We start from the raw sequence: 27,635 nt of genomic DNA on the forward strand, positions 1-27,635 counted from the left end.
CAGGATTCCAGCAAACTTGTGTCTAAAACAAGAGCATTTGTAGGAACAATGGATGTTCACTTATAACATTTACATTGTGTCACTTCACAAGTTTCTGCTGCTCCTTCCCTCCCCCCTTTAAAATCATATTAAAATGAATATGTGTTCCATTTGATAATTGCTGATGGGACATTTTCTGCCCTTCTTTCATTTATTAATGACTTTGATAGAAGCACCGCCACAACGATTAGGCAGTCTGAGCCATGCTAACATACAGTGTCGAAATGGGGGAGTAGTGGAGTCGGCCGGCATGGGGCTCACAGAGGTTATCTGTGGCTCGGGCCTCGCTCTAACCAAACACCAAAGCACTTAATTAATGGGAGATGAATACACGATGCAGGTTATGACTTCAGCTAATTAGGGAATTGTTAAATAGAGACAGGACAGTGCCGGGGAATTCAGCAGGGGCTGCAGATGGAGAATCGATGGTCAATGAAGAGAGGGAGCATGTAGGCAATTTGCCAGTTAATGTGTTCCCAATACCAGCTGAGGAAGGCAGAGGGTGGCGGGGCGGAGAGACTGTTTTACATGTATTGACAAACAAAGGCTGCAAACTCTAAGGACGAAGCCTAGAGTGGGGTTTATATACATGCTGCGAAAATACCACAGTGCTAGCAACTGTGAATAGCTGTCATTCTTCCCACACTGAGTGGTAAAATCTGAGACCAAGGAAACCCTGAGGAACAAAAAGAGGAAATTTGGAGATAAAAAGATTGTAGCTTTGGAAGTTGCCCACGTAACTTGACAGTTTAATACAGACTGCTAAAGTTTCAGATTTGCAGTATGCATTTTTGAACGAAACAAGAAGCTGTGGATTTTGTCCCGTGTCTTGCACTGTAATCATGCTGTAAAGGAATTGTTTCATAGCCATTCTGGAGAGGAGGGATGCTTACAGTGACCAATAGATATTTTAAGATAAACCTGAAAAAAATCTAAAGCTAACCTTTTGGCTCTTACTTTAGGCAAATCACACAAACTCTCAATCAAGCAACTCTCTCTTTTGTCTTGGCTGTTTAATGACTGAGCTGCTATAGTTGGAAACTACTGACTGAAAGACCTGTTCGAAATCACCAATTATCTATTATCAACCTGTTCATATTATGTGATCGTATTGGTGAATTCTACATTCAAAAACTTTCCTAAGAAAAAGACCATTTATGCATTATTTTGTCAAACAGATCTCAACATCTTTATAGCATCTTTTTCACAGCAAACATTATTCAATTCTTAACAGGTGAAACCTTCTTTTGCTCCATTTTTGATTTATTCTTTATTTTTCTTTTTATCTTCTATAATATTAATTTCAAACTGACAAACACATTCTCCTAATGAAGGCTGTTTTGTCAACACTTTTTCTGCAGCCTAGTGTGGATGATAAGATTTCAGGATTCCAGACCAGGAAGCCATTTTACTGAGCAGTGTTTTAAATAGGCTGCAATAAATCTAAGTATATGTGTATGAATGACATACAGTTCTCCAACAAATGAACTGTAACTAACCAACAGGAGGAAAGGTTTCCTGTGAGCCTCTGGCTGTCAGTGATACGGAGGAAGAGTCTTGTTTCCTTCAGGTGCCCCTCATTAGCTTGTACTAGCTGTAAATTAAAGCCATCTTCTATGTAGCACAACAGCAGCTTTTTGTAAAGCAACTGAAAGAAAACAAGCTGTCAGTTTTATACTAGATATTTCAGTTCGCTGAAAAAATGTGTTGCCATTTGTTGCTTCTCAGCGTCCAACAAAGGGACACTATCCTGACACCTGTATGTATGTCGGACATAGGGAACTGTAGACCACTTACCTAAAGATAACAACTAATGCACCTCTGGTAAGTACCTGACAGAGTCTTCTCATGGTGACTTACTTTCCATTTAAGTAGGCCGGTAGTAATTATTATAATCTGGACTTCAAGGGAAGGTCACAAAAGCAAAGACTTCCTTAAAGTGCCTTGACGTGTGGAAATGGGTGAGGATTCAATTTGCACAGGGCTACTGTATGTGATCCATTATCGAATCACCCAAGACACACGTTAATACCAGGTATGAACAGGGCCTTTGTTAATTTAACTGGGAACTCGACAAGAGGCAAAAGAGCCCACTTTACTCTGAATTGTGCAGTCCTCACAAGTTACTGACACTGGCAATGTGGAGATGTTCTGCTAATGATTATGTTACCTAACAACTCTTATAAAACGCACTGTCTGAACAGAGAAAAAGAATGTCACAGCTTTTCATTTCCTGCTCGTCCTGAGTCATGCTTTACAATAACTGCAACACATTCAGCAGTGTGTGAGTTTAGTTACAGCTTGCTGCTATGACAAACATGGCAGATGATTGCATATATTGGTCTTTTGGAATAACAGCACACCTGCTTGTCTTGGTAACACTTGAAATATTGTGTGAAAGCTGCCAATATGCTGATATATTTCATCTACTGATCCACCTCATGACCAGGAGGAGATTATGGCCTGATCCAGCAGGCCTTGTTGCTGTGTGTTATGCACCAGCTAACAGACTCCCTGGGCACAGGTGAACAGTTATGGCAAATTTTTTTTTTTTTTTTGCTTTATGGACAAAATCAACAGCTCCAGTGTGAGAAGAATTCATTCAGTAGCCCACGAAGCCCGCTGCACATGGTGACTGCTGAGGCACATCATCTGTTAATCAACTAGATCGCACACAGTCAGGGGTTTTTTTTCTGCTTGTGAAGTAGAAGGCTTACCAACTCCTTTGTGGGCATCGACGCTGGTGTACTCGATGGTTCCATTGTGGCCCTTCTTGGGGTTTTCCTTGTATTCTTTGTGGACTCCATCAGGACAGTATCTGTAGGACAGCCCATAGTCTGCTAGGTAGATCTACAGGACACAACAGAATGCACACACATTAGCGAATACAAAGCCATTTGACGAACAAAACTAATTTATGCCATCTTCTTAAAGATGGAATCTTCATTAAAACAGACAGCTGATAACCAGATCTGTGTAGATCTATAGTGGACTAACCTTTTCAGGGTCTCTGTAACCCTGCATGAGGTTCGCAGCTTTAATATCTCCGTGGACGTACTCATTCTCATGGATATACTCCAGTATATCCACCTGGGACAGGAGTCAAAGATGGAGCATGTATACACAAAAATAAGAAAGACAGTGGACATTATCTGTTAAAATGGATTTGACTGAATTTTATGGCCAAACTGCTAAAGCTCCAGCCCCATTCAGCTTTTTTATACAACAATCAATGAACATAAAAATGACACATTTCCATGATTATGCTCTCACCAGTTTTTGACCGAGCTGAAGCACAGTGGCCTTTTTCAGTCGACCCCCATTGTGCTCACAGACTTTCTGAAGGTCGCAGCCCAGCCTGTCCATGGCCATGAAACGATACCTGAGACGAAGAGGGAAAGATCAGTTAAAACCGTATTCCTGATTTTGAATAACACCCCATCTCCCACTTCCTAATATGTTTCAGGCTTTTTGTCCTTAGAGTACTATAAAAACCAAATAAATCAAAGCAGAAAGTCTAAATCTGACACCTAACAACCAGAAATTACAGGTTTTAAACAGCCTTGGAATAAATGCTATGGTAAAGTTGGTAAATGATATTTGATCAAAAACTATTCACTTGTAGGTAATGGAAGGATGAAAGCCACAATGACGTTGATATTCTGTGTCTCAAAAAGATGTTTTATTAACCAAGTCTTGAGTAATGAAAATAGAATTGGGGAAAGGGCTGATTTTTAACTTAATTTTCACAAGCAAAAACCATAAAATATATAACATTGCTAGCATAATTACATACATCTAAAATCTTATCATTATGTAAGACAGTTGGAAAAAAAACTTACTAAAAAAAAATCCCAGTAATTTTAAAGGTAAAACACATTTCATGGTTAAAAATACAGTTAAACTAGAAGTTCATACAAGCATTTGAATCCATTCTGAAGCCCTCCTTTCCAGACACAGACATAGTACATGTGACAAAACAGTTTATAAAATAAAATAAAATGCTCCAACAGTAACGTGATCTTAGGCAACACATTATAAAAATCTGGTTAGAGTTGGGCAATCCCACACTAATAAAATGTTTTTACACTCAAAATGGGAACAGGAATATTATGCAGTCGTCATCTAACCACCTAATAAGATATTGTGCATCATATGCTGGCTATGTCAATACCTGAGGTCTTTATATTCTGCGAGTCCTGATCCCCAGTAGGTCGGGATACCCAGGAAGTCCAGCTTCCTGCTTCTCATCCACTTTTGAACTGGAAAAAGATTAGAAGGAGTAATTATGTAAATGTGTGTACGCATGTTTCTATTTTTACACTCCGTACTTATATGAGGTGTCTGAAAAGACGGGAGTCACAGCAGTCAAGATACCTATTAATTGAAAACTCAAACCCACAATGCGTATATTGAGAGAGAAAAAACCCTGGTGCCTTGGACCACTTTACTGTACTAAAGAATCTATGAATGAAGCGGCTGACAGCAAGAAGAAACTTCTGATGTTACTGTCTCACAATTTCAAATTCTTATTATTTCCTTGACCTGAGCGCAGCCTAACAGATCTCCTTATCTAAAGGAGTCTGAACAAAAGCCCCTAAACTCTTTGAAAAGTTAACAAATGTTTTGTCAGGAATTCAGATTTGTCCTTGTAAGTGTAATAATGCATGCACGCAAATATCAATCTCACGGTGTTCATGGTACAAACACACAACTGCAAACACACATACACACAGGGGCCCCAGACAAAGCAGTGGGTCTGGCTCAGGGCTTGATGGCGACTGGCCTGACTGGCGCTCAACCAGGCTGGCAGGTGGTCAGGGGCTCAGCGGAGGCCCGGGCATCATTACGTGTGAGTGGCTTCCTCTCTCTTGCTCCTCTCCAAAAGAAGACACTGGAGAGCCCAGACAAGCACGGAAAGGGGGGCTAACTACCACTGAGGTGCATGTTTGCTTTGGCTTATTATTAATTACTGTGAGGCAACGCAGCAAAGCCTCTGTCTGCGGCCACTTCATCAGTCAAATACACTCGTGCTCCAGCGCGCTGCTGGGACGCTGGACAGGTGGTGCTACTCACTGCTCTCTGGCTTGGCTGCCCTTTGGTAGAACTTGAGCTCCGAGAACAGGGGACCATTCTCCTGGTATTCCTGCACACACAAACACACAGTATTAACTATTTCATTATCACCAGTGTGGTGGAGGTGTGGAAAAGATTAGCGTTCCAACCAATGAGCATCATGCCACTTTCCCAAATAAAACTGCTCCTTCCTGTTCTCTCCTCCCTTCTACCAAAAGAGCAATCTCCAAAACACCTGGATGGAATATGGCATCCTCGCAAATGGAATTTCCACTTCCATTAAAGGAAGAGAAAGGGAAACCTGTCTCCTTTCATTCCCTTGTTTTTTCCGCCCTTCAAACAAGAGTGGGAATACTAAAGGTATACTACAGATAGATATAGTTCTCTCTCATGTCTGTCCCTTAAATACAATGTAAAGCTACAGGCAGCTGTCACTTAGCCTGCTCTAGAAGAAAGCATGGAATCAGGCAGAAACAGCGAGCCTGGTTCTATCCAAAGTTCTACATCCTCTAAATCTCATTAATTTACACCTTTCATCTTTTCTGTTTAATCCATACAAGAACAAAGTGTAAAAACAATTATTTGTGGCTTTACATAATCATAGCCATGCGACAGAGTATTCCCTGGCTGGCTGAAGTAACTTTCTAAAATCTTGCAGTCACCGCAAGGTTGCTAGGCAACTAGCAGAGACTCCAGGAAGTCACTGCTCCTGGCGAAGACATAGTCTGCGTTAAACCAAAATATGTACGCTTTGGCTTTTGTTTTGTGGATTAAATCTTTCTGACACTACTTAAAGTAGAAGCCATTATTGTTTACACGTATACAAACAAAGAATAAAGATATAGTCTGGGGTCTGCATGTTGTCTTTGTGACCTTAGTTATGGAGGATACACTGTCATCAGAGTTCCACTAGTTTCTGTTCCCTCTCTAGTCGTGTCACTTGGACTGAAAGGAGTATATCAAGGGATGACAATTTACCAGTCTGAAACTGAATACAGTCCAAGGGCTGAACTAAAACCTGCCTCTGCAGTATTACTCTATTCACTCAGCCATCATTGGCCAATTCGCATAAGGCTATCCCAGAGCAGTTAATGGTAAGTGAAAGTGGACCACACAATCCAGCTACAAGTGACCACCTCAGTATACTCTACCATCCCTAACCAGTAGTGCATGTGCACCAACCATTTAGACCATTACAGTTCAGTTTTGCTAGACTATCAAATATTGTTTTTGGTCATCATTTGTTGCAATTTTCTCACATGGTTTCTCACTGTGGCTTCAAATCAAATCACATGATATTTGGTGAAGTTCAAACTAAAAAAGAGGAAACATCACTTTTTAATTTATCCCTGCATTATCACCCTTAGTCAATCCTTCTCCTTAAAGCACAGAGTGCAGTAAGGACATCTGGAGACATATACTAAAATTTCACAAAAGCTTTACTGTGATCCTGATAATGGATAGGCTTTCCCTGTGCAGCACAAACATACTCACCACTTTTATGACAAAGTCAGTGTCTCCTGCAACAGGTCTGCCCACATCCTGGGAGGCTTGAAGACAGCAGGAGGTAGTGAGAATAGATGAGACACAATGAAGGCTACAAAGTTATGGTACATTATGTTAAGTCTGAAATCTTGGATTGGATCAATCCTTTGCATTTTTTTAATTTATACAAGATCAGGGGGGAAATTTACAAAATGCTGTATTAAGCAGCTGATTGGACAAACAAAGGTCTTCACAGATTAGAGGGGGTAGAGAACTGTTACAGAGTAAATGACAAGCATTGGGATTCTGATTTGTTCAAACAGCTTTCACAACCAAGAGAAAAAGAGATCAATCAAAGTAGAGTCTCCCTGAAACAACCTAAGAGCGGGAGTTATTCTACTAGTCTGCATGCATGTACATATTTATGTGACAAAGTATGGATGTACAGGGTTTGTGCATGTGTGTGGGTGTGCCAGCGGACACGGTGCGTTCATTACCAAGATAGATTAGTCCAAAGCCACCTTCACCAATGATTTTCCCCAGCCTCCATTTCTTTTTCTCAGTGTCTGTCAGTATGAAGCCATCTGGGAGTGGTTTCGGTAACACATTCTTTCTTGGTGGTGCCATGGAAACTGAACAGGTTTCAGAAAATATTTTTTAAATACCAGGAAAATATGAAACAATTGCAGTAAAAAGATTAACATCACTTTTTAAAAAAAAAAAATTATAACTGTGATCCTAGACCTCTGAGCATTATTGCAACATTAGGCTTAGATAATAATTTAATTATGGTTGAACAAAATGTAAACTCCACATTTTAAGTCTAATGTGAAACTAGAAGTGAAACACAATTTTTAAAAAAAGGCTAACTGGTACAAGCCAGTCCTGTGAATTTATGCTGCCAGGTCTCTATTGTACAAGTTAACAATAAAGGACAACGTCCACAAACTTCATTTACACATTTGGCATCTTGGAAATGGAAATTCTAGCATTATTTCTAATACTATTACCAAACGTACAGTACAACTGGTGGTGCTTTCAGGACTTACCGTCGGGTTCTTGTCCAGCTTGAGGAGCAGTATTGTATTTTTGTAACTACAAACTTAAAATACTGCTGTAGGGACCCGTAAACTAATTCAATTTTGACACAGCTGGGCTGTTCACTGCAGCTGTTGAACCAACCAAAAACCGTTAAACACAATAACGTTAGCTGACATGCGGTAATAAAGGGTTTGACTAAATAACCGTTATGGGTAACTTAAAGCAAAACATTTGGAAAACTACCGTGAAGCAGCACCTAACTAGCAGCTAACTTAGCTAGTAAAAAGCCCTTTAAGATGGGCCAGAGACTAAAACATGCACCGACCTCCGGAGGAACGTCAGGCGTACGTCGGCAACTGGACGTTTTGAGCAGACAGATGTCGATAAGCTGTCGCAATTAATAATTTAAAGTACACGCCTTCCTGAAATGCTTAGTCTTCTTTAACTAATTGCTGTACAACGGTCAGGTGCGAGACAGAAACAAAACCATTTCATTTCATTTCCTGAAAGTTGTCCCTCCCGCTACACAGCTCAGCCAATGGCATGCAAGGAAAAGTTTCTCAACAGCCAATGGCCAATAGAGAGGCGGAGGAGGCAGGAATACGCAGTAATGTGCACTCATACTGACAAATCAACATGCTGCATATGTTATTCTACTCTCTGAGGAACTCAATGCTAACCTGAGATTCTTTATTTCAAACCATGGGCTTTATATGAAATTTGCTACCTTAATGGGCTGTTTGATTTTGTAAAACTTCTTTTTGGATAATCAGCGAATAAGAGTGACATAAAATCCACCTAGTAAGCTCTGTTTCAATAAAATCAACTATGTGATATTTCTCTTCATCATCAAGATTTTCAAGAAGAAATGCACCTCATCAACATGCATATTAAGGGCTCTGTCTGTGAAGAAGCTGATCAGACAGAACAGACAGAATAAACAATCATGGGAGTCGGGACTTCAACCCAACTGAAGGGTCCCTAGTTGGCCTTAATATTTGAAGAGGAAAATACTTTTTTATGTTTTCATGTGTTTTCTTTATTTAGTTTTTTTTGTTTATTCTGTTGTATCCTTAACAATTAAGTGTATAAATTTATTTTATTTCTTATGTTGTCTTCTTATACATTTCTCTCATTGTCATGATCCCTAAATTCAATTAAGCTGTCACAGTGTTGTGAAAAGTGATGGCAGTGGGCTCTGTTCTGCAGCATTTTCAAAAGCATACAGGCAGCTCTGAAAATAAATTATACTGAATTAACCTATTACAATCAAATTAGTTTCAACCAAATATACAAATTGAATAAAATAAATCATTCAAAGAAATCTGACATGAACCCATTTAAACATCAGCCTACCAAACCTTAGACTGTCCTTTTATTGCTCAGTGTCATTTTATTCTCTGGATACAATAAACACTGCGTTCGCAGCTAGGCTGTGCCCTTCATTTGCAATATGATGCAAGTTTACCCCTTCACAAAAAGAGTCTGTAAAACATTTTATTAATTCATTTTATTATTCAGTAATATACAAAATGAATTCTTTATCTAACTGCCTAATTATGGCAGAGATTTCCTTGCCACTGAATAGCTGTGGCGCACCCTGCTTTTCACAGCAGATAATTTAAGATAAAATAAAATCCATTAGTCTAGGTTTTAGCATCTAATGTTGTACCAAAAATGCTGTGAGGATTTCCACTCTTCTGAGAGTAAAATTCTGATTGTCCCTTAAGTTTGGGCATGAAAGTGGACCAATTGCATTGATACTGATGTTTTAGGTATCTTTATTTTCAAAAAGATATTCTCCTGTCAATCAGCCTCTTAAAAGATTACCAGTCAGCCTCCAGTCAGTGTGGCTTGTTCTGAGGGTGCCATCCATATCTGCCAGTTTCATACACAGCCTACCCTCGATACTACCTATGCAGTATAATTGAACCAGGGGTGATGCTGAACTCAAAGTAGCCTCCTGTACACTGTTAATTCAATAAACTACACTATACTATGCTTGGCTGATGAGCACAGGCTGCAGAAACAAATGCAAAGATGTAACAGGTGGAGGATACAAACTCACACATCTCTCTTCGCTCATCGCTCCTAATCAAGCTTGTCTTATTTCAATGACAGAAGCAGGAAAATGCCTCCTCTTGTTGCTCCTGTCGGTGTGCACCTGCCTATCGATTCTACAGGTACCCTTAGGGGCTAATTTAAGGCTCAAGGATTCTTCTGTGAAAGGAAGAAAATAAAACATCACTGGTTGAACTTCAGGTAGTCACACGGAAAACTAGGGTAAAACTGCTTTGGACTGAAGATGTGAACATGTTATATAAATGTTTGCAAAGACTGAAAGCAGGGGGGAAACAGCTAGGCACTGTCCAAAATTATAAAATGTCTACCAACAATTCTAAAGCTCACTGATTAACGCATTTCATCTTGTTTTTTTTCATCTGCACACAAAGAGAAAAGCAAAAAATCATCATTTGTGCCTGTGCGCTGTACTAAAAGCTGCTCACCGACAATATCTGGCAACCTGTGCTACAGCTGGAGATGCTGCACAAGAAATACAGAACAGATGGATAAACTGTTGATCCTGAAGAAAAAGTTACAGCATGCAACTACCAATATGGTAACCAAATGGCTGGTTTTACATTTTACACTTTAATTAGTAAGTTTTAGAGGTGTTGGCAGGCGTGTTTTTGAACTTTGTACAAAGCTGTCTCCACCTGCCTAACAGAGTATTGCTCTAAATGCTGAACTACTCCTTTAACTAGTTTACAACTGAGAGAGACTCTTAACTTCAATGGGACCAACAGAGGTTAAATGTGTTGAACAAAGTCTTTGTCCTTGTCCAGTAGGATACAGCTGTACAGCCTCACGCCCGATCGATCCAAAAGTCACCAATGTTAACTTCATTGATACTGTAACCTCTCACTGTGGCCCAGATTTTAACCCTTGCCTCCTTCCATCTCTCTGCCACTTCCTCTCTGTGGTCTTCTCTTTTTCCACTTGCCCTCTACCTCTCTTGCTCTCTTCTCGCCCCGCTCCGACTCTGCCTACTCTCATCCGGGGTAATTGCTCTGTGAGTTCGGCAGTGCCTGCTGAATCACACTGCGGTTTCCTCTCCCTGCCTCTCATAGTCTGGGCCCGGTGACACCAATCTCGCTGAGGGCGCGACACCATTTTTTGTAACCGGCCCTCATGATGGAGATGGTATGATTGTCCTAATTAGAGGGGCGCGGATCGGGGCGGCTTCGGCTCTGACCCACCCCAGCCTGAGTCCATATGGTGGGAGGCTGATAATGAGCCAGTTAATGTGCTGTGTCCATCAGTGAGAGCTACTCAGTATGGACATTGTGCCAAAGAGATGGAGGAGGTTTTACTCTCTTTGCCCTCTTTTTTTCACCCCTCCACCCCCACTCACTCAAACACACATAAATTTACATTTTGGCTCCTATAAAAAAAAATTTGTCACTCAAAAACCTGATGTATTTCTGTGCTTAATTACCTACAGTAGTCATACTTGTCAGCACATTAGTGGGCATTACGATTTGTCAGTCAATTATGGACATCCTGCCCCCGTATCATAAACGACATTTTCAAACTGTTTCATTTTATGAATCATTTGTTCCTGGCCTTGTCTCTCAGCTCCCATCATGCAGCTGTGCCACTATTTCATGTTGTGACTTTGTTTCCCTTATGAATATGAAATTAAGCCAGTTCAAATGAAAGTAATACAAATCTAATGGCCAGTAATGAGATGCTGTTTCACCATTATTGGATGTGGGCTGGGTCTATGCCAGTGTGTGTGTGTGTGCGTGTGTGTGCATGTGTGTGTGCGTGTGTGTGCATTCTCAATGCTGTGTATGATTTGATGTTAATAAAACCATACTTTCTGCTCCAGGGAGCAAGCACTGACCAGGATTCAGATTAGGCCTTAATGGCTTCCAGGCATGGGGCTAAACTGAAATGTAAAACCTCAAACCAAACATCACTTAGTCCTTACATTTCTTGATATGGTCCAGCAAGTAGAAAATGGAGATACATAGCTGTTTAACTGTAGTTTGCTTTGTTTCGTGCAACCATTGCAATAAAGAGGGTGCTCTACAGGAACAAACGTCTAGATTTGCCTACAACGATACACTGTTCTTTTCATTTGTGTTCACATAGCAGCCCCCTCCTATTGAACTGAATAACTTCAGTACTTCCTTTAAGTACTTTTTCTTCTAGTGTGTATCAGCCAGAGAAACACATCAAGTTTTGAACAACAGAGGACTTTTGAAAACTATTTGGACTGAACCTGCCATATTGATATTTTTTATAGATTTTTTTTTATTATATTGCAATTTTTTCATCTTTTATTTTTATCTTTTTTATTGATACCAGTAGTTATAATAACATGTGAAGATGAATTACAATGTTGCATTGCAGTCAAATCAGCTTAGAGGCTTGTCATAAACAAACAGCGTGGATCAATTCTACAATAAAATCAAAATGCCTCATATCCATCATATCAGAGGAGGACAACTCAGACTGCACCAGCAAGAAGACCAATTTTGTTGGCCCGACAGATCAGGTAATCAATACACTGGTCAATAGATCATAGTTCAGTCTGGTGAGGGCCACCCAGTCATCCTTTAAGGTACCCAGTGGAGTATCTGACCACCAGCAGCACTATGGTGCAACGTTTTGATAAGCTGGTCTCTGTTTTGTTTATATCTCAAACTCTTTGACGTGCAAACACTTCATGAAGGTTTAATATTTGCAAACCTTACAAAAACATAGAAGCTTACCTTATGTATGTGATGTTGCTGTAAAGTGTTTGGCATGAACCGGCAGTTTCAGGGAAACAGAAACCTATTTGTTTGTCTTCCCACCGAGGAGTAGGTTGCGTTTTCACCGTTTGTGTCTGTTTCTTGCTTTGTTTCGTTATGTGTCAGCAGGTTCATGCAAAAAGTACCGAACCAATTCATGCCAAACTTGTTGGGGTGTGTGCGCCTGAGAAAAACCTGCTCAGTTTCGGTACAGGTCTGGTTAAAAATCACTTTCCTTAACATCAGTCTTATTTATGGTGTTCTATGAGTATCTATGGTATCTATGAGTTTGTACAATCTGGTGCAGATCCTGATAATAATCCAGATCTGGTGCAAGAAAACGCTGAATCTTCATCATACACAGATGTACTTAGTATGTATTATGCCAGTTAAATCATGTTATCAGACTACTTCCTTTTTCCTATTTATTTTTCTATCATAAGAGCAAGACAGGCATGTGTAGGATTGTTTGGCCTTGGTGGAGGTATGTGCTCTTCTGAGTGCCATGCTAGTTGTTTTTGAGTTAGCATATGTGCTGGTTGAGCAGCGATCACTAGAATGTATAGACAAGTCTGGACTTCCTTTATTACACCCATGACATACACGTGCACAAGCACACAATATTGACACATGCTGACTGGAGAAGGCAGCAAAGAAGTTATGTAGAACATGCAAGCCATAAAATACAAAGAGGAAGATGAATAGGTAAAACAAGATGCATGTCAACTGGCATTTACCTCAAATACTGGCCACATCTACTGTGCAGGAGGATCAAGGATGTCCCTTGTTTTCTTGCTATTGCACTGATCGAGAGACGATGCAAGTAAAAGGCTGAGAGATTAGGAGAGGACTGCTAGCTTAGCATTTAGAACAAAGATTGTGCCTAAGTACAATTCTCACGTACTGGAAATACCCCGTTTGACATTGGCGAGGTGTGGCACTTCCTGCAGGAGGCAGGACATGACGCAAAAAGTATGCTGCAGAAATGGCACTGTTTGGTTTACATCATAAATGAGTCTCCTGCTGTTCCTTGACTTTGTCTGACAAGTTTGGCGTCGGCCCTTAATCTCGTTGTCTCTCCAGTCAGACATTTTCATTGGAGTCTTTGTGTAAATGACCCTTCTTCAGCCTCAGGTATTTGAAACGACATACAAAACGCCCACTCGTTTGCGTTGAATTCTCCGGATAATGGCCTGCTGCATTCACTCATCGGTTTAATAGGACATAACGTGGACTTTGTACTTTGTAGGGAGCTGGCAGGGTGAAGTGCATTTAATGTCTGGTCTAAGTGATTTGGACATTTGTGTTCGCACATACAGTTCCTCTGGGTAATGTCTAGATAAGTTCAGGGTTGCAGTGCATGTGTGAAAGCAACTTTAGTGTTTTTTTTTTTTTTAACATTTACAAGAAAACTGCACCTTTAACTTGTTATTTAAAGGAAAAATCCACACTTTTCTTAAATTAATGAATCTCAACATTTCAAACTGAAACAAAACTCCTCTTGTATCCGGACACATTGGCACTGAGATAATTTTTTCCTTTTCAGCCTTGGTGTATTTGTTCAAGGTCTCCCTGACAGTAGCCATAGCCTCCAACAGCTAAACACCCAATATCAATTATCTCTTTGGACAATGATCGATACGTTACCACTGGCAGCTCTTCTGTCAAATGTTTCTCATCAATCTACAGCAGCTATGTTTCCCTGCATACATAGAGAAAAAAGTGAAAAGAGAAACTTGAACGAAATCAATTGTCTTATTGGGAGCGTGGAAGGTTGGAACAGTGGCCCGGCTGCCTTTGTTGTGTGTCATAAAAGCAGAGTGCCCTGTACAGAATGCTCAAGCACTTGACACATTCACTGCCTGATGCATTCACTTGGATGACCTTGGCCAAGGCAACACCACGTCCAGTGTTCGCGAGGGGAGTGAGGAAGAAAGAAAGATAGAGAGAAGGTAAGAAAATGCGCAAGGAATTTTGAAACACTTTTCATCGGCCTCTATCCTGACTCACCTTGAGCCACATTGATTGGATGTGGTTTAAAACCATGGCTTGACCATGCCTCCCTTCACTCTTCACTCTTCTATGTGGCTTTGTCTGGCAGTTCACGGACTGCAGCCACTGCTGCATTTAATTTAGCAAAGCAGTCACACATCACGTCAGTACACTCTTTATACCCTCAGAGTCTTAGCCGAGAGTTAGCAAAAGTAATCTCTCAAAAGGAAATTCCAGGGTTCTATGACTTATCTGCAGTATTTCATGTATTAATACTGGCGTCTGAAAGAGAGACGTGACTAAGTCTCCTCCACCTTGAATGTAGACATAGCTGGACACACACTTAATTTTTGTTATCAGAACTGGCACTCACTACATTTTCCTCTATTCGTATGTCCAAATATGAGACCATGAAACTCTTGTAACATTTCAAAGGAATCTCAAGATGAATCCTTTTAGGTCTCTTGGAATTTGAGAAGTGTATCAAAACATTTTTGACTTAATAAAAAATATATAACTATATAATAATAGTATATAACTACACAATTGACTATAACCTGACACTGGCTTGGAATCAGGCTGATGCACAAAATTCTACCCTCTATTCCTGAGCTGTTAGAATATACAGTTTATCATTTGTTTTGTACTGAGCAGTTACTAAGTTTATAATGACTCTGATTATTCAGTTTTACAGGATTTGTCCCAGTCACAGTTCCAATACAAGATATAACTAAACAGGACTAAAGCCTTGATCTTTCTGTGGAATGGACACGTATGGCTGCAGACTTGCACACAACATTTGTGGTCTGCATACACAACATGCACAACATGAAAAATATGGACCAAGTATGTGGAAATCAGTTTATGGTGAACTAAATGAGTGTCCAGTCGACTTTTCTGGTGCATACACAGTCAGCATTTGTACTCCATAAAGTGTGGAAATGATGAAATTTGACGTATTGTGGACCCGTGCCAACCAAGAATTGGCCTTAAGAGTCTAGCCACGCTAACATGGCTGTGAGGCTGTACTGAGCTAAATGCTTATATCAGCATGCTAACATGATCACAGCAACAATGTTAACACGCTGATATTTAGCAAGGGAAATTTCATTCATTCTGAATGAAATCCTTTTGAGTGAACATTTCGTGTCAGTTGTTTACAGGGGATGTGATTTAATATTGTCTGGTGTCTACATGCAGCGACATTGACAGCTTTGTTATGTTCCCAAAACATGTCAATAAAATCAAATCAATCATATTTTAGAAAGACAGATTGTCAAATAACAGACAGTTTTGGTGATCACAATATAATGCTCATGGGCAAAAATGCAAACCAGAAGTCAAGACCATTATATGCAGTAGCCTTCCTGCTACCATGATGGTGTGGTACACAGCTGCAGTCTTCCTCTCAGGGTGAGGGGTCCGATAGTGTACTATATATGTGAAGACCTTGAATAATTTGTAGTAAGTACTGACTGGCCTGAAGTGAGACAGCCCTGCCGCCTAGCAAATCCCACTAGGATACTTCTGGTAGTCCCCTAGTGAGTTAGCAATATCTACTCTGGTATTAAGTCAGGGTGAGGTTTTCAGTATCCCCTCCTTCTGTGTCACACCAGAGTTTCAGTTGTTGAAAGAGAGAATAGGCTTCATATCTTAACTTGTCTCAGGTACAATATAGAATCAGATCAAACTTAGATACAAAACATAGGTAATAGAAGAATAATCTCAGGTCTCGGGTCCAGTCCTGATCTCAACTGAACTAAAAATAAAAAAATATGCATAAGTATGAAACACACTAATGCTGGACACTCCAGACCAATTCTTATGTACTATCACAGTAAGTCTGTGTTTGTGTTCATGCAGGACATGTGCTGTCCTCTGCAGGTGATAGTGATGTGGTATCCGCCATAACCATATACTCCATCTCCTACATGCTGGCTCTTAAATGGCTCCTCTGCAAAGCATCAGGCAACAGAGTTTTTTTTTTTTCTTTGTTACTTTAAAATAACCTAAGAACCTAGTTTTACTTTTTCAATGCCTGAAGGAAGCTTTCGATTTTAAATAGTCTTTTCCTAAATGACAAGAGCAGTACCTGCACATTTATGTGACACCATTAAAGCAGAATATTGTGACCTAGACTGAGCCTTGTTCAGTTCAATTTAAAGGAAAAAAAAAAACTAGTAGTTCAAACTACTAAAGCCTAATGGTAACAGGTGGGATTTATATTTATTTAATACAAACTAGCAAACATGGTGAGAATCTCAATGCCCTTAAATCATACTGATGTTTATGCTTGTTTAACTGTCCACCCCAGCCACTGAAAGCTTTCCACTTACACTATGGATGTTTCAGAGTAATAATTATAATAATGATATTACATTAAGAATAGTGTTGTTATTAGTCAGAGGAGCACGTAAAATGAAACTTAGCTTGGTGTTGTGCAGTGCTGGTTTAAACACTGACATGAAGATCTGAAAAGGGGCGGGTTCAGGGCTGCTCTCCTCTGCCAACAAAAAGAATAAGTTAACAATTTAGTTACAGGATAAGTGTTGCCATAACATTATTAGCAACTCCCAAATTCCCAGTACTGTTAATGCAGGGCCCCAAATTAGCATCCGCCACTCACCGAATTCCAGTAAAAGTCTACATCAGTGGATAAAATAAATGAGGTCATTTGCCATTGGCGGGTTGCTGAAATAGGCCTACTTCACCACAAACTTTCATCACTACAGCACATAAGTGAACTATGTTTCTCAATTCTTTGATTGACCCTCGCTGTGCACCGTCACCAATGACAGAGTGGCCATTGAGAAAATCAGGACTTTTCCCGAAGGGTCGCTACACAAATTGGGCCAATGGCTCAATTAAAAAAAAAAAGAGAGAGAGACAAAGAAAGAGAGAACGAGAGCAAAAGGGAGAGAGATAGATGTGGCTGTGTTGTGGTGATCAGCCCCGTGGAGCAGGCTGTGCGGCCCACTCTTGTTCTATGTGGCCCTCAGCTCCCTCATGTCTGTCTCCCTCCCCAGCTAACTTCATTCAGTTCAATCCCACAGCTCCGCCCACACACTTACCGTTCATGTGTTGGTGGCTTTATCATTGTTCAAACACTGAGGCAGCCAGCGGTGGACTGTGGCTGACTTGTTTCATACATAGAACAAAATTAAAAAAGAAAAAAAAAAAAGGTTTGACTGAAAAGGTCAGAAAGACATTAAAATCCAGAAAAATCCAATAGTTCAATAATAATTCAAATTGTTGTGTATCCAGTAGAGGAGCAGAGCAGGAGAGTGGGTTCAGGACCAGAGCTCCCAATGAGTCCAGTGTAAATACCAGTCAAATTTTACAGATAAGCAGTGGGCAGAAGACAACAGGAAGTGTGTCTGAGTTTATTTAGCTGAATAATGTTGTATAGCTTTGTTTGTCAGCCAGTGAAGGAAGAAAAAGCCACTAAAATTAAAATATATCTGGTACTGGATTCATTTGAATTCGAATTATCTATAACTATCAAGTGGTGGTAACATTAACATTACTTTCAGTCAAATATCTTAAGTGTTGCTGTCAGGAGGAGTGAGTAGGTTCCAGGACTAATGCTGGTTATCCATCTACATTATCCTCTAGATGTTTGCTAAACAATATAGCATCTCCACTCAAACTAAACCCAGACAATGAACTGGATTTTAGTGAACAGCATAGCAACAGCAATACTAGCTTAGCAGGAAGAAGTGTATTAAATTAGATCAAAGAGAAAGGTTATGTTCAAACAGACACAGCTTAGAAATGCTAACTGGATTTACCGAGGTGAGTCAGTCCTACTGCAAAGCAGAGGGACACGGACACACCAATAGCCTACTGAAGCCACAAGAGGGCAGTAAAATACCAGATGGATGCAAACAGGCAACATCAGATCCTGAATGGGACTGAACGCTGTTCTGAGATGTAAGGAGAGAGATCGCTTACACTTCGGCATCGTTCTATGTGATGTCTGTTTTTAGCTTTAATAGGTCAAGCACTGCTTGCCTTGCTTGTTTGGCGAAGGCATGCCACTGATAAAAAGACAATTTATAGTTTTGCTCTAATATATGTACGTCATACATATAGTTTTTGCAGGTGTCTATTCATACTTTTTACTTTATTTTATTTTGTTCAGCCAAATACAACAAACAAAGGAGAACTTCTTCTTGCTGTCAGAAAATCAGCATCACACTTTCCAGCGTGCATGTGAAGGACCTGTCCACGTACGTACGCACACCCCCGACTGTATTGTGAGTACAAAACCACAAAACCGTGTTCATATTCAATTTCCATGTTTTTGCACATTTCTTCTGTGAACACCTGAAGCTGCTTCACATAAGACTCACAATCATGAGAAAGGCTGCTGGCCCGCGAGCCATTCACTCTAACAAGACTCACCCATTTTATCTCCTTAGAGCACCACTAAGCATCCAACATAAACCTTTGGAAAAAAAAAAAAGTAAAAATAACAAAGGAACACTGCTGGCAGAGAAGAATTTATTGATTCATTCTCTATGCTAACTAGAGTTTGTAGTCGCACAAACACACAACAGCACTTTGCTTTTCTTTTGTTTCATCCCAAGTCCTGCCCCTAAATCACTGTGACCCCAATAAACAATATACTTTTGAAAATACAAAAGAATCTCTGATGTTGATCCCAACGATTCTTTCCAATTTATGCAGGTGTGTGTATGTGTGCAGACTACAGGGTATGCAGAGATCTGGCCCTACTGTTCTCTCACCTGGGTCTCCTAACTAGCTCGGAGAGTACGGTCATACAGCTCGCAGGTACTGCAGGGCAATTACACAACTATCATTTGCTGGAGACTACCTTTGATGTTGTTCCTCAAACAACAATGCCTTCCCTCTCTTCATCCCTCACGGGTACTCACAGAGTGTTAATTACCAAGGCGATTACCATCTGCATCCAAACCACTGTTTCCCAAATGGTGGGCAAGGATTCTGATGAGGGTTGAAAAGAGTTCTGAAGATGAATTTAAGTTAGGTAGAAACTAGATTATCGTTTTAGTTGCTATACTGCATTCTACTGATGGTGATATTTGGTTTTGAATAAAAATTTGTTTGGAAAAAAACAATCTGGAAGGCTACAAATCAGATTATGTGACAGAAACATGCTGTTTTTTCTCCTGTATGTCATATAACAAGGTTAGAAAACAGTTGTCATGTGTATTGTTTAGTTAGGGTTTAAGACAGCCTTAAAATGAAAGCAGACATTTTAACTTGTCACAGGAGAAAAAGCATAGGTTTTACTCGTAAGTCATGACATAATTCGACCATCATTCATTTTATTATTTACACCTTTCTCACCGTTTCAATTGTGACGTGTCAAAATGTCTGACTTAAGACTGAATAAAACCAAAAGCAGGAAACAGCCACCAATTTGCCAGTAACATGTTTAGTCCCAGTTTTTGTGATAATGTAATTGAAATGGTTATGTGTGTGCTGCTGAAACACGGTGTAACAATAGCATAAGTACAGAGGAGTCAATGAACTGTCTGAAACTTTTTTTTTGTATTTGCATTTTTTAATATTCCAGGCATCTGTTGGTTTCAGTTCATTTGATTACTATAAGAAATCCATTAGCAGACATATTGAAACTTATTTGAGTTATCACAGTGAACAAGTCTGTTTTCTTGTTATTACTGAAGTTACAGTATTGTTATGAGGAAATAAGGTGCCAAGTGTGATCTTTTTTTTTTTCTTTTTAAGTCAGTCTGCACTTCCTGATGTGGTAACACAACACTGACCAAAATGAATGTAAATTTCATCTTTACTATGATGGATGACACAAGTACAACGTTTCAAGAGTCTGCTAATTGATTTTTCTGTTGTAAGGAACTGAATGGAGACAAATGGACATCCTGAAAGCAAAACATACATCCAAAAACTGCACAGCAAAAATAAATAAAATAAAAGTTTTCTAGTTAAAGGAGCACTCCACCTATTGCACACAGTAAGTTCAGTTTACTAGTTATGGTTAGTACCAGAGTTTGTGGCTCTTGCAGTGCCTTTTTCTTTTTAAACAAAAAGCCTATATTGTGAACTAGAAGATGAACTATGGGAAGTGTAGGATCCAGAGTTTAGGACATTGACCTTTGGAACTAAAAGGTAAAAATCAAAGAGTTGCTTTGACTTTTTCCATTCTTTTTTAAAAAAATCTGTCTCTTGTAAGTCCCCCTAACTTTATGGCAGTGCAGTACTAAATTGCTGAATGACTCCCTTGAGGAGCAGGTTGGTCCAGCATGGTACTGGCTTTCATAGAGGGGAAAACAGATTTCTCAGACTTTTTGTCCATGTGTACATGCAATTTTACATGAATCAGTTTCAGTCAGTTATGGTTGGTTTACCTTCCATTTTAAAGCACGCACACAGACTAACATTACTTTTTGTCACCTCTATGCCAAGACCAGATACACCGAAGTTTTCAAGGTTTTTTTTTTTGTGTGTGTTGTTTTTTTTTTTTTTTTCAGGCTGAGCACATAGTCAGCACAGTGGGAATGCATTATTCAAACAAATCTTTGTTTCTCCTCCAAGATGATTGTAGCACAATCAGCCATGAAATAAGTTTGCTGTTTTAAAAGTGTTATTCTCCCTCCAGGTCTCTCAGGTGTAGCTTTGTATTCAGGTCGGCTTTCCTGCGCCAAAAATCAATCTCAATCAAAGGTGGCAAGGAGTTTATCATAAATTATCATGAAAAGGGCTCCCACTCAGTAGATGCTTAATTACAATCTCATTTGAATATGTTTGCATATTAATGAATTTGGAATGAAAATGGTTTGTGGGGTTTGTAATGGGGGGCTGCGGGGTAACCCACGGCGATAATGGCGGTCCTTTAAAATGTATGCAATATTATTGCTGGTGGAGACCCGCGCACTTGTCTCTCTCACGCAAACAAACACACATGTACGTGTTCACATAAGCAAGCACACACAGAGACGCACAGGCATATGCTCAAACACAGTGGCAAAGAGACACACGTTCACACACCCAGGCTATGCACACACTAGTGCGAGCACATGCACACTCAGGGGCGTTATAATATGATTAATGGCGGAGTGTCTCTGACATTAATAAACTATAACCAAATTAAAGACTTCATTAGTCTCAACTTGGGCTCAGTATTTGGTCACACGGTGAATCAGCGCTGTATGATATTTGCCTTGCATGACTTTCCCTTTTTCTTCTCCTGCTGCAAAAATTTACTTTGAAATAAAGTTCTCCCGTCAGATTCTGTCTGTCTGCGACTGAAGTACGTGTAATGGAGTCACAAGGCAATAACACCTGTGAAAAAAGTGTGTGCGTATTTTGGTATGAAATGGATATTTGGGATACTGATATTCATCTCCCAGTTCAGTCTGTTCTTACAGCCACGTCTTATATGAAAGGTCAACAGAGGGTGTCAAATTTAGGACGTTTTAAGGTCTGAATGAGAACTGACAGGAAAGAACAGCTGGTGTATAATCAAAGTAAATAAAAAGATATTTAAAAAAGCAAAGTTCTTGGCTCTACCGCCCTTGCTTTATTATATAATACTGTGAAATCCCATTCCCCACACTTTCATACTTGTTAAAGATTCTGTTGCTGTAATTTCCATGGAGGAATTAGCAAAACTTCAACAAATAATATTTCATTTAAAAAACAGAAAGAAAGAAAATCTGCAAATGTGGAGATGCATGGTTTTCATTGGCCAACAATAATATGACATGTTGTTGTATATATAATTTCATATGTCGGTTTTTATATATAAAATCCCAGATAATCTCAATGAAATTCAAGATGTTTGTGTCCTGTTTACGAGAAAAGCCCATCAAAGAAAAGAGTGTATTAGCCCGTTCTGTCAAGAGGTACTTAATCAACTGACTGCACACGTTACAGTGGGATGGCTCCAATCAGTTGTCATGCTCATGAGTCAAAAACCCAGGCTCCCCACTTCAAACCTTTAAACTGTTAAACATGCAGATACAGGTGATCCAAACTTCCCTTCCCTTCTCTGATGTTAGTTCCAGATAATAACCAGGGCGAAATGGATTGCATCATGCGTCTGTGACATCCAAATGCTGTTAGTTCAGCAGGAAGAGGACGCCATCTGCATGACAGACTCCAGCTTCACAAAAGGAGATGAATTTAATGGTGGATCCCCCCCCCCCACCATCCTTCCAAAATATGTAAAAATATAACATTACTTTTGGCAGCACCTACTGAACACTTAAAGAGTTTATCTTCTGCTAATTTATGATGCTAATCTGCAGCTATGAGGGGAAGTCGACACAGTGGAAAGAAAGGCGAGTGTCAGTGCATCCATCATCAATGTCTGAGAAAAAAAAAAAACACCAATAATGTTTGTGGATATTTGATGTTAGAATTCATTAAAATGTCTGTGTCATTCGAACATTCCTCCTCAGATGAATCTGTATTCAGCTTACACAAAGTGGAATTTCTTGAATGCAGCTGTACATATATTTTGTGAAATAGCAGCTGGTTCCTGTGGACTTTTCTTTTACATCTGCTTCTGCCGAACTGATATTCAGTTTGCAAGCACACATCCAGTTAGGCTGACACAGATGAAGAACAAATAATTTATGAACCGGTTTATAAAGGTGTTCAAAACTCATGAAGACACGTTGAACTTGAAGCTTCATTCATGACCTTGGAAATGGTTAACAAAAAAAAAAACTTCACTGTATGTCTGTTTACTAGACTTCCTCTAGAACTTTCAACTATATTTCATGGCCTTCATTAACATATCAACTTTGCTCAATTGTTAAGGATAGTGATGAGGTCTTTATAAATGATTAAATATTTAACAAACAAATATATTAAAATAATTACTGCAATTTCTTCATATTCACATAAAATGTAACTGTTTATCATTAATTATCTGTTTATACACCAGTTATAAGTGCTTCATAAGAGAAGTTGTTGATGAATTAATCAATACACTCGCACAAAAAAGAAAAAAAAATTTTCTGCTTAAAACTACATTATGGTGTGTTGTAATATGCCAAAACATTTATCTGTTTTTATACTGCTTATAAAGATTAGACAAGGGGGAATTAAAATTAAGTGTTAATTATTAGAATAATGTATATTTTATGAAGATGTTATTATGTTATTTAACACTGCAAAAGTCAAGTTTACCATGATGCTCAGGGTCCAACAAGCAGCCACGACCTTAACTGCATCAACTACTTCTTGTGTATGATTTTTGACATTTCTGGCACGTCCTGGTGAGATCGAGATGTTTCACTTGTTAAATTCAACCACACAATCTTTCATAGCAAGTCTTAAAACATCAAGTAAAATTAGAAAATCCTCCACTCCACTCCTGGTTATTAGACCCACTATGACAACATAATGAGCGCACTGTAAACATTATGTAATACTCTATAATGCACATAATTCTTTAAGTAGTGTGCCACCATCGTTCTCCATAGGAAACGTGGTTAGTGGAGCTCAGTAATTGTGAAGAACGTGCTCTTTCCTCTCCAATGGAACAATACAGCTGTCAGCACGGGCTGTAACAGCGCTGTATGTGCAGTTAGACAGGAATTCAACACTGCCTGGGAGACCTTGGGCTTTCAAGAGAGGAAAAAAAAAGCAGGAGAGGGAGGAAACTGTGCAGTCGTCCAATCCAATGACGAAAAGGATCATTCATCCTTGATGCAACAGCAGAGACTAGTGGTGAGAAGCTGAATTTCCTCCTCTGCTTTCCATTCCTTTCATGCTCATCATCTTTGTTTACCTCTCCTCTCATTCTCAATCACTCTCCTGTTATTTCCTCTCTTTCTTCCTCCTCATTCCTCCCATATTAACCTCCCAGACTTGACCTTTTACTCTGTTTGCTAGATTATTACGGCTACAATTATTACAGATTACGTCAAGGGAAGAAGAAAGTGTATGTGTGTGTGTGTGTGTGTGTAAGTGTGCACACACACAAAGCAGCTCTTTATTAGATCTGTACAATAGCGCTTATTGACTTCTCATATCACCTAAAGGGCAACACCCATGAAATAGGGGAATTATATTTCTGTTTCTTTTTATTGAGTATGCATGTGGGAATTGCTTCCACTTCTTTCAGCTGCTGTTGCTAATTTTATATACACATATTTATATAAATATAAACATATATATTTATATAAACTGATCGGGAAAATGAATTTAAATTTGTTTACACTTTTTCCTACTGACGTGATTTTGATTTTAAAAAAAATCTGACCTTTAGACACTAAACAGGGACAATTTTGGGAATATAACGTTTAAGACATGGTGGGGAAAAAAAGGAAACTTGCTTCCTCTCTTGTTTCTTTTGTCAGTCTTTGAATTTCATGTCACTCAGAAACATAAATCATCATATTAGTCTGTGTATTTCGCAGCGTGTTGAGCAGAAGCCAAAAGGACGGGAGGTGGAGAGTGTTCAGCTGTGTGGAAGAATCTGAGCTTAATCAGAGCTGAGGGCCAGCAGATTAATTACACCACCACTTACACACACAACACCTAAAGTACACACTCCATGTTCACACACACACACACACACACACACACACACATACAGATACATGCATGCACACATGGACACACACGTGAGCACAAGTAGGCACCGGTGGCCCTGGCTTATAAAGATGGCATGCTAATGAGCAAGTGTAGCCCCTGTAAAAAAAAAAGAAAAAACTAAAAAACTAAACTAAAAATAAATAAATAAATAAAAAAGGAGAGAGAGAGAGAGAGAGAGAGAGAGAGAGAGAGAGAGAGAGAGAGAGAAAGAGAAACAGCCGCGGAGCAAATAATTCATAAAGTCATATTGATCTGTGAGTAGAGACGTTAAGCCTCCATTAAAGGCAACAAAAGGAAAGCATCATGCTTCATCAACAGGAGAAGCTAAGGGGTGAAATGTGAGATCACAGACAGATTGTTATTAAGGACGTCATGTGACATCCTCGCAGATGCACGCACTCGTCATGTTTGCACTCATGCACACACGATCACAATGACAGCAACACACACACACACACACATGCAGAAAAGCGGATGTGTGCCACCCTCACACAGTAACACCAAGGGAGAGGAGGGGAGAGAGAGAGAGAGAGAGGGGAAAAGACAATAATGAAAGATTAAGAGGAGGAGAATGAGAACAAGAAGGGAGGGCTCCTTTAATAAATCAGAAAAAAAAAACGCAGCTCCCGTTTGTTTGGTGATGGACTCAGGCTGAGCTTTTATGAGTGTGCTGCGATCCTGCAGCACGCCTCATGAATACTAAATCTTTACTGTTAAATAGCCGAGCTCAACGTGGTCACCATGAGAGGATGGGGCCGGAGCAAGCACACTGCACACAGGAAAAGCCAACTTGGTGTGTATGGGTTCAGTGGGAAATGAAGGCATTTTGGATTAAAGGGTTAGTTCATCCAAACTGCAAAAAAAGTAAATGAATTAATTAAAAATAATAATAATTATCTCACTGATCTTTACTTGATATCTAGCGTTAAACAAAGTTATGTTTGGATTTTGTGAGGTGCATGTATGAGATTTCTGCCTCCACTCAAATTTGTGTTACTCATCTATTTATTATTCTTAATTTCTGCCTTTACTTATACACTGCTTTAACTTTAATTATACACTGCATTGTTGTATAGTGGTGTTTTCACTGTAAAAGCTCTCCTTTGAGCCTGTTTTTCACCCTTTTATACAATTGAACTATTTGCACTAAACTTTCAGGGTAATATTTCTCTGAGCAAATATGCATATATATTGTATCTATTCACTTATGTTAACATATGAACATATGTTAACTGATGTTGAGCTGTCAGACTTTGTATAGTCATACTGGAAATATTTTGCATGGATTATGTGTACGTGCTAATGTAATTGATACAGTTGATTGATGGTGCCCACATCGGTGTTAAATCAGGTACGTGATAATAATATTAATGTGCTATGTTAAAGCAGTATTGTCACATTTAACAAATCAATTAATGCAGTCTAGGTGCCTTTTTAAAGAACTGCATCCACCCCACATCCATTGCAGTGTCCCTGTAACTCTTGGATAAGTCACAGAATATGGTGCCAATAGTTTTCATACATGCCAATAAACACCATCTTTTAGCACCTTTCAGCTCATTGCTGTGGTTTTCTGACCCACAGGTTTGCTGTTTGGCTTCTCACTGATCTCATTTTTGAGCAACAGAAGGCAAAAGTTTTGAGAGAAGAAGTTCAGATAAATCCACTGCATGCTGCCTGTCCAGCAGAGGAGAAATTCAGCGGGCTAGCATAAACATGACTGCAACTGTTCGATAACACATTCACAAAATTAAATTATTTCAATGGTGTGTTTCCTGCTCTTTTAGAGAAAAACATGTTTTTCTTTTGTTGAGTTAATCGGGCCTTTAAAATAAATACTACCTTTTATTTTCTCTTTTCTGTCATGGACCCCTGCACACCAAAGGGCCTTGGCTTATTCAGGTAGTTTTACAGTTTAGAGGGAAAATGAGCACAACATATTTTGTTACTTATCCAAACGATTACAGTTTCTGTTTGTAGCTAATGTCCTGTAATTGCTGAAAATGTGTGCTGTTCACTTCACACAGGATAATTAAAGCGTATTGGCAAGAAAGACCCGAAGAAGTGCAAGTATCTGGTGTTTATCTCATTTGGTCATTCAATACAGCTCTCTCTCTGTGACAGAGGAAAAGCTTCTACAGCAGCAACGTGGATGAGGAAGAAATCTCTATATCAGTGATGCCTGTCTGTCTGATGCACATATTCTAAGAAATAAAATGCTAACACTGATGAGAAATCATCACACACTTAATGAAATATATATGTGTGTTCATTGCTCAGAGTGGCTGAATGCTAGTAGGTGCTGAAGTGAAGAAGGAAAATAAGCTAAAACCTATTACTTGATGAATCAATGTTTCATCCATGTATATGACTGTGAGTACAAAGTGGATGCTGAAGCTATGTACAGAAGACTATTTGTCCATCGTCACGCATGTATACACACACACACACACACACACACACACACACACACACACACACACACAAACAATCTTTGGCTCGTATCTGGTGCATCAGAGTGATTGAGATTGCCCTTGCTGAGGTCCAAACCTTGTTTTAGCTTTAGCCCATGCTGAGAGAGGAGGAGAGCAGAAGCAGAGAGTGATATACTTCATC

General features: G+C 39.4%; 1 protein-coding gene across 4 annotated transcripts in view; it reads right to left on the bottom strand.

Annotated features, from left to right (window-relative positions):
• The window catches only part of vrk2 (VRK serine/threonine kinase 2), a 26,108-nt gene extending 13,618 nt beyond the window's left edge, over window positions 1–12,490 (bottom strand). For 2 of the 4 annotated variants that reach the window (XM_041050077.1, XM_041050074.1), the window contains exons 1-9: window positions 7,967–8,133; window positions 7,650–7,769; window positions 7,098–7,232; window positions 6,610–6,665; window positions 5,116–5,185; window positions 4,214–4,301; window positions 3,313–3,421; window positions 3,037–3,129; window positions 2,757–2,889 (exon numbers count right to left, since the gene is read on the bottom strand). In XM_041050077.1, coding sequence (XP_040906011.1) covers window positions 2,757–2,889; window positions 3,037–3,129; window positions 3,313–3,421; window positions 4,214–4,301; window positions 5,116–5,185; window positions 6,610–6,665; window positions 7,098–7,227 — 679 coding nt within the window. In that variant the 5' untranslated portion in view covers window positions 7,228–7,232; window positions 7,650–7,769; window positions 7,967–8,133. Of the gene's footprint in view, window positions 1–2,756; window positions 2,890–3,036; window positions 3,130–3,312; window positions 3,422–4,213; window positions 4,302–5,115; window positions 5,186–6,609; window positions 6,666–7,097; window positions 7,233–7,649; window positions 7,770–7,966; window positions 8,134–12,425 lie in introns of those variants that run through there. The other 2 variants (XM_041050076.1, XM_041050075.1) reach the window with 2 other exon arrangements.
• Window positions 12,491–27,635: the final 15,145 nt, after the last annotated feature.

This window comes from Toxotes jaculatrix, chromosome 11 (assembly GCF_017976425.1).
Source record: "Toxotes jaculatrix isolate fToxJac2 chromosome 11, fToxJac2.pri, whole genome shotgun sequence".
Lineage (NCBI taxonomy): Eukaryota > Metazoa > Chordata > Actinopteri > Toxotidae > Toxotes > Toxotes jaculatrix.